This window comes from Ciconia boyciana, chromosome 27, assembly GCF_034638445.1.
Source record: "Ciconia boyciana chromosome 27, ASM3463844v1, whole genome shotgun sequence".
Classification (NCBI taxonomy): Eukaryota; Metazoa; Chordata; class Aves; order Ciconiiformes; family Ciconiidae; genus Ciconia; species Ciconia boyciana.
This window is the reverse complement of record NC_132960.1, coordinates 1,040,555-1,053,269: the sequence shown is the minus strand read 5'-3', so window position 1 is coordinate 1,053,269 and position 12,715 is coordinate 1,040,555. Positions and strand designations below refer to the sequence as shown.

General features: G+C 64.2%; 1 protein-coding gene across 1 annotated transcript; it reads left to right on the top strand.

Annotated features, from left to right (window-relative positions):
* The first annotated feature begins 1,512 nt into the window (after positions 1–1,512).
* On the top strand, positions 1,513–11,790 carry ACVRL1 (activin A receptor like type 1). Its single transcript, XM_072847228.1, has 10 exons — positions 1,513–1,826; positions 5,224–5,294; positions 6,657–6,881; positions 7,234–7,433; positions 7,544–7,643; positions 8,002–8,148; positions 8,223–8,498; positions 8,861–9,058; positions 10,287–10,417; positions 10,514–11,790. Exons 2-10 carry the CDS (start codon positions 5,228–5,230, stop codon positions 10,646–10,648), a joined length of 1,479 nt encoding a protein of 492 aa, XP_072703329.1. The 5' UTR covers positions 1,513–1,826; positions 5,224–5,227; the 3' UTR covers positions 10,649–11,790.
* Positions 11,791–12,715: the final 925 nt, after the last annotated feature.

Below are 12,715 nucleotides of genomic sequence, written 5' to 3'. Positions count from 1 at the left end.
CACCCGTGGAAGGCAGCGGGGACACAGGAGCCATCCAGGAATAACCCCGGGAGGGGCCGATCGCCGGTCAGATCACCGAGACCTGCGCGCCAGAGCAAAGATGGTCACGGCGATAAGGTGTCTGCAGGAACCGGCTTCCTCCCGGGCGGCTCCTATCTGATGGAAACTGCCCGTTTCCCCTGCGCCGGCTCCGCAAACCTCCTGGCCCCGGCACGAGCAAGGTCACGCGTGAAGGTCCGTCGTGTTTTATCCTGGTTTTGTGCTTTTGTTTGTTTAAACTTCCTAGATCATGGGCGATAGCGGGGGAGTGGCCGGCAAGACCTCAAAGCTTCGCAGCCGTCCTCCGCTCCCCCGGCGCGGGGAGGCTCCGGGTGCCAGTCGGGTTCATGGTGCAATTGGGGTTGGTGATGCAATGGGGAACAGAGAGGTAAATCAGGCCCCGTAACTTCGTTAGGAAAGAGGCCGCAATGCCAGCCCGCGTGCTGCCTGCTGCCCGCTGCCCGCTGCCCGCTGCCCGCTGCCTGCTGCCTCCGCCTGCCCGCGGGAGCAGGTCACCGTACCGGGGGGAGCAGCCGGGAAAAAGGCAGGGATGGGGCTTGGAAAGGTGCTGGAGGGAGAGGAGGGGGACAGGAGGAGCACGAAGCCGCTGAGAGTGGGGTGGCTGAAAGAAAACCACCCCAAAGTGGCAAAAAGGGAAGCGGCGCTTCCGCTGCCCGCAGCCCCGGCGGCCCCACGTATCCTAGGGGAGCGGGAAGTGCCCAGCCTCCCCCCCGTGGGAACGGCCCCACCGCCCGCGTCCCAGCGCCTGCTGCCGCGGCATGTCGAGGGCCGCGGTGGGGGACGGCGGGGACACGCCGGCAGGAGGCACCGAGCAAACCTCCTTGGCCCACCCCAGCCCTGCTCCGTGCCCGCAGCCGGGGCAGAGCATCCCTGATGGGGCGACCGTTCGGCAGCACCCCCCAATGCCGCGTTACACCCCGGAGGAGAAAAACTCCCTGCCCTCCAGCGCAGCACCCCAAAAGCGTTGTGGCCAGCACCAAAAAACCAGGGAGCCCTTTGGCTCTGCCATGATGCTCCCATCCCCACGAGGGTTGGATGCCGGAGCGGGAGGGATGGCCAAGCGCGTCAAGGTCATTCCCGCAACATCTCTCCAGACCGTTCCCATCCCCGGTGCCATCAACGCAACCGGCTGCGTTTCTGCCAAAAGCCTTTCGGTGCTCGGGGAAGGAGACGTGATGGATGTCCCCCCGCCAGCTGCAGCCCAAAGGCTTCGGTTTGCCTTGAAAGCCGGGAAACTGGGAAGGGAAAGCGCCTGGCGAAGGACAGGGGTGGGAGGAACGGGCCGAGGGAAAGCAACCAGGATGGAGCTGGGGCCCGGTGTGCGGGAGGAAGGGAGGCTGGCCGTGGATGTGTGCTCAGCAATAGGAAATGCTTTATTAGCTGGGAGTGGTGGAGAGAAGCCAGGCAGGAAGAGGCAGTAATAAGAAACATTTTTTTGACTCCCACATCCAGACCACAGAGCGCTTGCCAAGCGGCTGCATTCAGACAACGGGGCCGCCGAGCTGAGTCCCCGGGGCCGGGACGGGGACGAAGACGTTTCCCCGCCGGGACGGGCGACGCCGCAGCCGCGGGAGCCCCCGTGGTGCCAGGACGGGCAGCAGGAGGGGAGCAGACCCATGAAGCTCCTCCAAGCCGGGGCGCACGGCACGGAGCAGAGCTGCCCCGGCTGAGCCCCGCGCGCCGCCTCCGAGCTCGGGACCGCGGCTGGGAGAGGCTCACCGGGGCCAGGCGGTGCCGCGGGTGCCCACGGGACGCGGATGCTGTAGGTGAGTGGGGAAGTGCCGTGCACTCGCGGGGTCCGGGGCTGCACCAAGCTCAGCGCTTCCCTCCTGATTTACCCCAGCGCAGCTGAAATCAGGATTTGGCCCGGATTTTCTTCGCGTTCGGTGGGATGCCAAGGTTGATGTCAGTGTAGCAGAGGCTGGAATCGGAGCTCTGGCACAGCTGGGAGCATAAATCCGGATTTACACCAGTGCAGTAGTAGCAGGATCAGTCCCTAGGTCCTCGCTAAAGAGCTGAAATAATATGCGGCTGCTACCGAAAGCCCGGAGCTGACATAGGAAATGGGGAATTTGGGTGTATTTTGAAAAGGCACGGGATAAAATAAGGGAAAGTTGACAGCTCCGCTAGCCGGGGGCTGGAGCGAGGGCAGCGGGGCGCCAACGGCACCGACGGCACCAACAGCAGGGACGGCGCAGGACGCGCTGCCTCGACGCACCCCTTCTACAAAGCCAAAGCCCAGGTCCCTCTGAGGAGGGGTGGGCGAGGAAGAGCCAAACAGCCACTACAGAGGCTCCGTTTTCAGAGCAAAGTGCCTAAAGCGAAGCCGGTGTGAGCCGTGCTGTGGGAGCTCTGCCCCGCCGGCAGTGTTCGAACCCTGCAGCGAGGTCGGGGCAGGAACAGTCCCTTCCTCCCCGCTCTGCACGAGGAGCCACATGCAACGCCGGCACCGCGAAGAGACGAACGTGAGCTGGGTTCGCCGCTCTCTTTGCATCTCTCGTGTATGGCACAGCGATGCCCGTCGGTGCGAGAGGGGCCGGGGTGGCACAGCCCACCCGTGTGAGTTCCTGAGCTGGAAGTTGCATCCATCCCTCCCGCACCGACGGCACCAGAGGGTCCAGAGGATGCAAGCAGCTTTGCTGCGTGTGTGACCAACCTGCAGCCGTGGGGAGGAGGGAGGAAAACCTCTGTCCGTTGCCTGAAACCAGGCTGAAGCCTTGGGAGTCGGTGGCAAAGCTCTTGCCGCCTCTGACATGGTGTCCATCCAGCCCTTCACACCTGCAGCCGGTGCTGCCGGCAGCCGGCACATGCCTGGCTCGCCCTGCTTCCCCCCAGCCAGCTCGGGCACTGGTGCCGGCACTGCCCGGCCAGATGGTGCAACCGTCTCCACCGTGTCTGGCTCCCTGTGAGAAGGCGACACAGGGGAACTGAGTCACGAGCCGCATCCTGCGGCAAAACCTCCCCGGGAGCAGCAGAAACCACAGGGGAGGGCGGAAGTGCCGGGATTGCAAAGCTCTGCCGAGCCGCCCCGGTAAGAGCGAGGGATCCTCCAGCCGTCCCACGTGTCCCAGAGGATCGCACCCAGCCACCCCCCTCCCCAGGCTCCCACCGCCCTCCGTCTCCCCCGGACAGCCCCTTTGCTTTTCTCTCCATGGGATGGCAGGGAAATTCCCCTTTCCCGGACCCCCAGGCCGGCCAGCGCCACGGCACGGCTGCCTATCGCTCCCAGCCGCTTCTGCCAGCACCTGCACCCGCTCCGAGAGGTTTTAATTGGGGTTTTTTTCCTTCTCCTGATGCTGCTGCAAATCCCGAAGGATGGAAGGATGTAACGTGGCAGCGTGACTTGCCGTCACCCCCCGAGGTGATGATGCTCCGGAGGGTGCGTGAGCTGCAGCTGCGGTGTGCGAGAGAAGGGAGGGAGATTGGGGACAGGGCTGGGGACACGAGGGCTGGTTTGACCCGTTACAAAAGCATCCAGGATATTTCTTCTGTGGGACGCCGGGGACAGCTCTGGGTTACCGTTTGCTCTCAGTTAGCATCAAAAATCCATGCGATGTTGTTGCATGGACAGCAAAGTTTAGGGTGAGGCCCTGACCACTTTGTGTTTCATGGTAAAGATCCCGCAGTCATCTAACGGCTTGGGATTTTATGGAGGTGCCCCCAAGAAGGGAACGCACCACCAAGGAGCCTCGGCTCCCCTTTAAAAGGACGCGTTTTGTAGCTCTCAGGATTGCAAGGAAAGGCGCTGTGGCTGGGAGCGTCCTGGAGGCTCGGGGAGCAGCAGCCCAGCTCCAGGGGAGTGTATTTTTTAAAACAAAGCTGATCCCGGACCAGCCGAGGGACCGGCTGCTGCTTCAGCCGCAGATCAGCCTGAGCATTGCTCCTGGCACGGGGCACCCGGGACCAGACCCCGCTCCTGCCCTCCAGCTCCAGGACCCCGTCACCATTTCCTCCCGGCAAGCAACAACCAAGCGAGCTATTTTGGGGAGGAAAAGCCCATTTTACGCCGCAGCCGGAGCCTGCCTGGGTCAGCCACGTACGCGTGTGCTCTCGAGGGTCGGGCTTGCGTGACTTCGCTTCCCCATCAAGGCCAGAATCTAAACAATCTTGATTCCTGTCCCGGCGGCCCTGGGCAGGGCTCCTTCAATTGCAGGAAACGGAGACTTTGGCGTGTTTATGTCGGGAACCACGAAGAATGAGCCGAGGAGGGGCTGGGGAGCCCTGGCCGCCGCCGGCCGAGCTCTCAGCCATGTGAAAGGGGCAGCAATGCCGGCAGGGCAAGGGGTGGAGGGCAGTGCCGGCTCCGGCGTGTTTGGCTTGGCAGAAATGTCTTTTTTACAAGGCAAAAAAAGAAGAGAAAAAATAGCAAAACTTCCCCCAAAGGCGCAGCTGGGGAATTTTTGGCTGCTTGCAGAGCCTCTGCTTGTGTCTTCGATAAGCTCCGTACAAAAGCCCCCCCGGGGCCGAGCCCTGGACCGGGGCCAGATGCACCCGGTGGCTCCGGCGCCGGCGGGGGGGCTTTGAGCTCCGTCCTGTGGCATGGGTCTTGCCAATCCTGGTATCTCCAAGGGTGCCGTGGCATCACCGCGCTCTCCATGGCTGCCGAGCCCATGGGGTCTGCTGTCAGCTGTGTTTTTGCAGCGTGGGAGCCACGGGAATGGTGGGAAATGCTGGAATACAGATCGCTGGGATGAAGGCAGAATGTTGGGGCAGCACGGACATGGCGAGGTCCCCGTTTCGAAAAGCTCCCGAGCGCCGTGGGGCCGTGTGCGGTGTCCCGCGCCGTGGTCGGGAGGTTCCCCGAGCTCGAGAGGTCCTGGGGATCTGCTCTCAGGAAGGGCTGTACCCGGGACGTCCGGAGCCGAACTCCACTTGGAAGCAGCACATCCTACCTCGCACCGCTCCGCCCGTCCTCTCCCTCCCCGCTGACCTTCATCGCTCGTCGCAGCCCTCCAGTTCCTTCCCAAAGCCCCCGTGGCTGCCCCCGGCCCGGCAATGAGCCCCTCAGGGGGCTGGGGGCTGGAGGGGGTTGCGGGGGCTGCGGGGGTTGTGGGGGCTGTGGGGGCTGCAGGGGGCTGCGGGGGCTGTGGGGGGTTGCAGGGGGCTGCGGGGGGCTGTGGGGGGTTGCGGGGGGCTGCCGCTCACCCCCTCTACTCTCCGCAGGAAGATGCCGTGCGGAGCCTGCGGCCGGGCGGTGCTGGCACTGCTGACCCTCTCCCTTGGCTTCGCAGCCGGTGAGTACCAAAACGATGCGGTGAAGGCGGCCGGTGCCTGACGCTCTCCGCCATGTGCAGGGGGTTAAAATAAACCCTCGGCTCTTTGGGAACGTCATCGCTTGCTCTGCTCAAAATAAACCGCTGCGGAGGGCAGCTCGTTCAAGCTCGCCTCGAGCGAGCACCGAGGGAGGTAGGGCTCCTGGGGGTCCCGCGCCGTCCCCAGCAAGGGCCTTCTCCCCTCTGGGACAGTGACCTGCCTCCCAGAGAGGATCTCAGCTTAATTAATTACGGTTCATCAAGTGCTTTGACGTCACTGGAGGGGACATGGGGTAAAGGCTTGCATGCACGTGCTGTAAAACGTGGTTTTTCCCAGGGGCGATGGTGCCGATGGCGGGGAGCAGGGATGAGCTGCTCGTGGTGCCGGGGGAGCACCAGGGTGGCCTGGGGATGGATCCAGGCTGGGTGCTTGTGCAGGGAGGACCGAAGCAGCATGGCTGTGCCAGGGAGGAGCAGCAGAGCTCACGGGGGGGACGAGCCCCCACCAGGTCCCCATCCTGCCCACGCGGCCACCAACCCGGCCGCGCCACCGCCCCATGGCCCTGGCACCGGGCAGCCTTTGGGGCAGGGGGGTGACGGGCACAGGAGAGGGGCTGGTCACAGTCGTCCATGCCTTCGCCACAGTCCATCCGTCCCCTCGCCACCGTCCGTCTGGCTGCCCTCGCGCTGAACTCGCTGATTCCAGGACGGATATTTTCTGTGCAAAAGGGCAGAGCTAAATCAGGAGGTTGGGAGCGCGGCTGCCCCCTGTGCCGCTCCGGCACCCCGGCACAGGGAAGCGCCTTCAGGGCAGCCGGGGAAAGCTCCAGGAAAGACCCCGGGTTTGGCACCCGGCTCCTGAAACACAGCGTTCCCATGGCACCGGCTGAGTTTGGGGCTTTTGGTCCCGTCCTGGCTCTTGGGACGCAGCTCCCACAGGCGGCCCCAGAGTGGGGTGCTCCCACATCCCCTGGGACCGGACCCCGTGGGCAGGATGTGACCCGGTGCGCTGTGAGCCAGTGCATCCCAGTTGATCCCAGATGGTGGGGCTGGATGCATGGCCCCTCCGCTGCCTTCCCGGGGGCGCGGGGACAGGAGACTCCCAGCTTTGGGGCTGGCGCTCGGGTCCCAGCCAGGAGCAAGCAATTTTCCAGGAGGCCTCAGGATGGGCTTCCCTGGGCTGAGCACCCACAGTCACCTTCCCCAGGCTGGACCCTGCCAGTCCCAGCCTGCCCGCTCTCAAAATTTGGTTCAAGAGTCTTTAGGAGAGATGTCACTGTCCCCAAAGCTGCCGGGCAGTGGGGTGGCCCCATGGCACAATGTGCCCCCTCCTCGTGCCCGCAGATGAGCTGCTGTGCGCCTGTGACGTGCCGCACTGCACCGTGCCCACCTGCACGGGCAAGGTGTGCTTCGTCAGCAAGAGGAAGGAGGAGGGCATCATCACCCAGCACAGGGGCTGCTTCTCCCAGAACATCCTGGAGAACTGTCACACGCCTGTGACGGAGCAGTACGGCATGAGATGCTGTGACTCCAGCATGTGCAACGCCAACCTGGAGATCTTCCTGCAAGGTACGGGGGCATGGTCCCCTTCGAGGACCCAGAGGGGCAGAGCTGTCCACGTGGCTGGAGATGTGGTTGGGTCTCCAGATCATCCTCCTCCTCACTCAGCACCTCCAGGGTCACCCTTTTCCAGGGGGGACAGGGCCAGCGAGATGTCCTCGGTTGTTCCTTCTTGGGCTGTGCCTGCAGAGCTGCCATCCATGGGGCTGACCCCAATGCAGAGCCACCCTCTCCAGCTCCAAGCCCAAGCACCACAACCTCCACCTTTCCTGGGTCCAAGCCCAAGCACCAAGACCTCCACCCTCCCAGGTCCAAGCCCAAGCACCACTTTCATGCTCCCATCCATCATTTCCCCCTCCAGGAGAAGAGGCCCTGGGAAAGGCACCTTCCCTGCCCAATCTCCTGCTGATGATCTTCGTCCCACTGCTCGCCCTCCTCGTCCTCACAGCACTCACAGGGCTCTTCTGCTGGAAGGTGGCCCAGCACCGCCACAAGAAAAGCGAGTTGGGAGACATGGACCTCATGCTGAAGGCATCCATGGTGGGAGACAGCACTTTAGAGGTGGGTAAGCTCCTGGGGGGACCCCGAATGCCCCCGAGGTGTGGGAGGGAGGGACGCGCCGAGCATGGGGTGGCCACCGTGCTGACCCTGCTGCCGCCCCGGCTGCGCAGGACCTGCTGAACGACGACTGCACCACGGGCAGCGGCTCGGGGCTACCTTTCCTCGTCCAGCGAACAGTGGCTCGGCAGATCACCCTCGTGGAGTGTGTGGGTAAGGAGGGTGGCCAGGTGTGGGGGACACTGCCCCGGCCCCCCCAGCTGGTGCTTGGGCACGTGCCGGACCCCTTTCCCCCAGAAGCCGGTGACGGCACTGCGACGCCAGACCTGGGAGGGGGGTTTGGACCCCACCATCTCAGCCAAAACCCTGTAGAGACCCTAAGTTCTCCCCCTGTCCTGCTGATGGGAGAGGCAGAGAGCGGCTGGGTAGGTGGGTGGCAGTTGGCCAAGGTCAACGGACGCTGCACCACCCCATTGCTGTTCCACACCGGGAGCTAGGTTCATCACGCTGGGTGTGGGGAGGGGGTCGGGGGCCAGAGGGGCTGTGTCACACAGTGCCATGGCCGTGGCAGGCAAAGGGCGCTACGGCGAGGTGTGGCGAGGCGTGTGGCACGGGGAGAGCGTGGCCGTGAAGATCTTCTCCTCCCGGGATGAGCAGTCATGGTTCCGTGAGACGGAGATCTACAACACCGTTCTCCTCCGGCACGACAACATCCTGGGTGAGTGGGGAGCCGAGGGGGCTGGGGGGCGGCTGCGCAGCGGCTCCACGGTCCCAGCTCTTCTCCCTGTCCAGGCTTCATCGCCTCTGATATGACGTCAAGGAACTCCAGCACCCAGCTCTGGCTCATCACCCACTACCATGAGAACGGCTCGCTCTATGACTACCTGCAGCGGACGACCCTGGACGTGGAGACCTGCCTGGGGTTGGCCTCCTCCATCATCTGCGGCCTTGTCCACCTCCACGTGGAGATCTTCGGCACCCAGGGCAAGCCCGCCATTGCCCACCGTGACCTGAAGAGCAGGAACATCTTGGTGAAAAGCAACCGGCAGTGCTGCATCGCAGACCTGGGTGAGATAGGGGTGGGATGTAGCACCCAGGGATGTGGTACCCCAGGGATGTGGTACCCCAGGGATGCCGTACCCCAGGGATGTGGTACCCCAGGGACGCCGTACCCCAGGGATGCTGTGCCCCAGGGATGCGGTACCACAGGGATGTGTTGCCCAGGGATGCGGTACCACAGGGATGTGGTACCCCAGGGATGCCATACCCCAGGGACGCCGTGCCCCAGGGATGCCGTGCCCCAGGGATGCCGTACCCCAGGGATGCGGTACCCCAGGGATGCGGTACCCCAGGGACGCCGTGCCCCAGGGATGCAGTATCCTGGGGATGCAGCACCGGCATGGCACTGACCGGGGCTGGCATCCCTCCAGGGCTGGCCGTCATGCACTCCCAAGGCAGTGACTACCTGGACATCGGCAACAACCCCCGGGTGGGCACCAAGCGCTACATGGCCCCGGAGGTGCTCAGCGAGCAGATCCGCACTGACTGCTTCGAGTCCTACAAGAAGACAGACATCTGGGCGTACGGGCTGGTGCTCTGGGAGATCACCCGGCGGACAGTGGTGAACGGTGAGCGTCTCCCAGCCGGCTGCTGCGCTCCCGGCTCCCGGCTCGCCTCCGCGCTTGCTCCCTCCTTCCCTCCTTTTTATGTTGTTTTTTTTTTTCTTTCCCTTCGCCCAGAAGATTAGCTGTAAATTATAAACACTGTAATCTAGTGTCAGCACCCAGCTCCCTGATTAAAGGGCCCATTAGACTCAATCAGCGCTTTGTTTGTTCAGCGCTGATTAGAAAACAAGCAGCGTCGAGCGCTGCCTGGAAGCCGGCCACGGCCGGGACCTCCGGCCGGCGGGGCTTGGCTCGCAGGGACGGGGACGGGGACAGGGATGGGGTCCCCCACGCTGCAGAGGACCCTCCTCGGGGCTGCCCGGCCAGCACCGCTCACTGCCAGCAAAGTCCATTAGAAGCATTAATTAAACGGTGGGTGCTGGCGGGTGAGGCAGGAGGTCCCCCTGAGGCACAGTCTGGCCGGGATAATCTCATTTACCACCTTGGGGCTCCTTCAGATTAAACATTTACTCCGAATTACCAAAGCCATGTGCAGGGGATGACCTTCAGCCAGCTGGTTTTAACCCTTCCAGGCACCCCCGCCCTCCAGGATGGGCTGAGCAGCCCCTGTGCGGCCCCAGGGCATCAGGGACAGGGGCTCCAGGGGACCCCGAGGTTCGGGGGCCACCCCCCGGGATGGTGGGTGCGCGGGGCGGCTCAGGGGGGGTTAAACCCCATGGACACACAGACATACGGAGGCACTAAGTGGAGATTAGCTGGGCCAGCTGGCGGGCTCGCCATGGGGCTGCCGGATGGAGGTGCAGGGCTGCGAGGTGGCATCGGTGCCGGGAGCTGGTGCCAGTGCTAGAGGTGGTGGTGGAGCCGTGGTTGATGCTAGAGCTGGTGCCGGAGCCGTTGTTCACGGTAGGACTGGTGCTGGGCTATTGCCAGTGCTGGAGCTGGTGCTGGAGCCACCAGATATGCTAGAGCCGGTGCTGGAGCCGGCCCCAGCCACCCCGTGCATCCCAGCAAGGTCCCGCGGTGCAGCCAGGGCTGGAGCCGTGCACCCCGCAGGCAGCATCACCGCCGGTGCAGTGCGGCAAACCACACTTGCAATTCCCGGGGCCCCACATGCCCCCCAAGGCAGGGTGCAGCTCAGTCGTGCCAGCCCCCCTGGGCACCCTGTGATGAGCAGGGTGGGGGGTGAACCCCGCGACACCCCCCCCCCCTCATGCTTCCCCCCCTCCCGCAGGCATCGTGGAGGAGTACCGGCCGCCCTTCTTCGACGCTGTGCCCAGCGACCCCAGCTTCGAGGACATGAAGAAGGTGGTGTGCATCGACCAGCAGACCCCCGTGGTCCCCAACCGCCTCTTCTCTGACTCAGTAAGTCCCGGGGGGGCTGCCCCGCTCCCACCCTGAGCCGGACCTTTGCTCCCCATGAAACCCTTCAATTTTCCCCTCTTTTTGTGCCTCCCCCAGGTTTTGTCGGCACTGGCGAAGATTATGAAGGAGTGCTGGTACCAGAGCCCCTCGGCCCGCCTCACCGCCCTGCGGATTAAAAAGACGCTGAAGAAGCTGAACAATTCCCTGGAAAAGCCCAAGCCGGAGCAGTGAACGCCGGGCATGTGCCGGAGCTGCTTGCAGGCTGCGCCGGGGATGGCGGCGAAGCCAACGCTGCTGGGATGGCTCCCGGTCACAGAGGGGGTTTTGCTCACAGCCCCCACCTTTCCCACCCCTCCTTGGAGCCTTTTTAATTTGCAAGGAGGGAAAAAATAGGAAAAAAAAAAAAAAGCAAGGGAGGAATCTTCCAGCCCGGTTACAAAAATACCCCGCGGATCCGTCATCTGACGCCGGCTCGTCTCGCCTGCCCAGTGGGGATGGCAGCGGGCGCCTGGAGCTGGCTTACCCCAAGCCCCCCGGCCAGACGCCACGGCTGAAGGGCAAGCAGGTGCCGGAGCCGGCACCATCCCCTGCCACAGCCCCCGTGCCCGGCCGGGCACCCATCCCATCACTGGCGCCTGGCGCAGCACGCAGGCAACGGGTGCTGCCCAAACCTGCCTGCCCGGCGCGTTGGCAGCGGGGATGCCATGGGCTCGGCGGCGGCAGCAGGAATTCCCCGGCAGGGCTGCGGTGCCTGGCGTGCCTCTCGCCGGAGGAGGTCTGGATTTTGCGGGGAAAGGATGGTCCACGGGCAGCATCCCCCCAGCCGGGCTGGAGCCACACCCCAGCACATCTTGGGGCTCCCCAGGACGCGGAGCCACCGGCACCGAGCACGGCCCAAGCATCCCCTGTGCTGCAGGGACCTGCCGAGACAGAGGCAACTGCAGCCATGGTGGCCTGATCCTTCCCCGACGAGCAGCCGGCAGTCCCCTTTTCCAACATTTTGGCAACATTTTGGTGTTTTCCAGGGTGTTTTGGTGCACCCTGCAGCCGGCTCCAGCCCACACCGCTCACCGCCATCCCCAAAACCACCCCACATTCGGGGCTGTTTGGATGGGACCAGGATGTTCAGCAGAACCAGCTTTGCGCCCTACTCCATAATTATTTAATTATTAAGATTTAATATATTTAATAAAGTGTAAAGCTATTTTATCGCTTAACAGCTGCCAAACCTCCCCCATCGGGCAGCAGGCGACATGGCAGAAGGAGACCCCGGCGCTTCTGCATGGCTTAATTTATTGCTTCAACACCGTGTAGCTGCCGTGTATCGCTCCGGCACCACCAGATCCCACAATAAACCTCGCTCCAGCCTCGTGCCAACCCTCTCCCTGCACCCACGAAGGGCTGCGGCTGCACCGGGGCGGCTGCGGCTGCCGGCCCTCCTGCTTCTTGGGGTTTGCACTGCTGATAGTCTGGGGGCGAGGGCGAAGCCCCCCGGGATGAAAGGGGAGCTGGCCTGGGGCAGCGTGGCCATCTGGGGGGTTCTGGTCCCCATGGGACGTTGGCCTTTCCCGGAACATCCCTGTGTGTTCCCGGCGCAGCCCGGCACATCACTGCGGCCACCCCGGGCTCATCTCATCCTGCCCTTGTGCACCGCTCCCAGTTACGGACTGGGAGAAACTGGTCAGCAAAGGGCAGCTGCTGGCCCTCAGCAGGGCTGGCACCGGGGTGAGGGGTACGTAGGGCTGCGCAGGGCAGGGCTTGGGGTGCCCATGGCTCAGTCCCCACCACGCACCAGCTGCCCCAGGCCTGCGGCTCACAGTCCCCTGCCTGCGCTGCCTGCACCTGCCGGCCTCACACCGCACCCCGGCACCGCACAGACACCACGAACACCCAGTGCGCACACCCACCGCACGCACACCGCACGCCGCACACGCACACCGCGCACCCACCGCACGCTGCGCACGCACACCGCGCACACTCACGCTCTGCACACCCCCTGCACACCCCCCAAGAGGCTGCAGGAGAGCGCGCTGCGCCTGCCCTGCACAGCTCCCGGTGCACACACACACACGTGCTGGGTGTGCCCCCCACGCGTGCACACCTGCACGCCCCCACGCCCCCTGCATACATGCACACACGTGCACAGCTGCATGCACACACACAAATCCTGCATGCACACGCAAGTCCTGCACACGCACGCACAAGTCCTGCACGCACGCACCCCACTCCACTCCACTCCACGCACCCCACTCCACGCACCCCCCCCTACTCCAGTTCCCTGTCGGCCGACCCGCGACT

What these genes read in the sequence shown, in the direction of transcription:
- ACVRL1 (XM_072847228.1), top strand. Translation starts at nt 5,228, where the DNA reads ATGCCGTGCGGAGCCTGCGGCCGGGCGGTGCTGGCACTGCTGACCCTC. An exon ending in CTCCCTTGGCTTCGCAGCCG is followed by an intron (nt 5,295 to 6,656) that starts GTGAGTACCAAA and finishes TCGTGCCCGCAG; the next exon opens with ATGAGCTGCTGTGCGCCTGT. An exon ending in GTGCTGCATCGCAGACCTGG is followed by an intron (nt 8,499 to 8,860) that starts GTGAGATAGGGG and finishes GCATCCCTCCAG; the next exon opens with GGCTGGCCGTCATGCACTCC.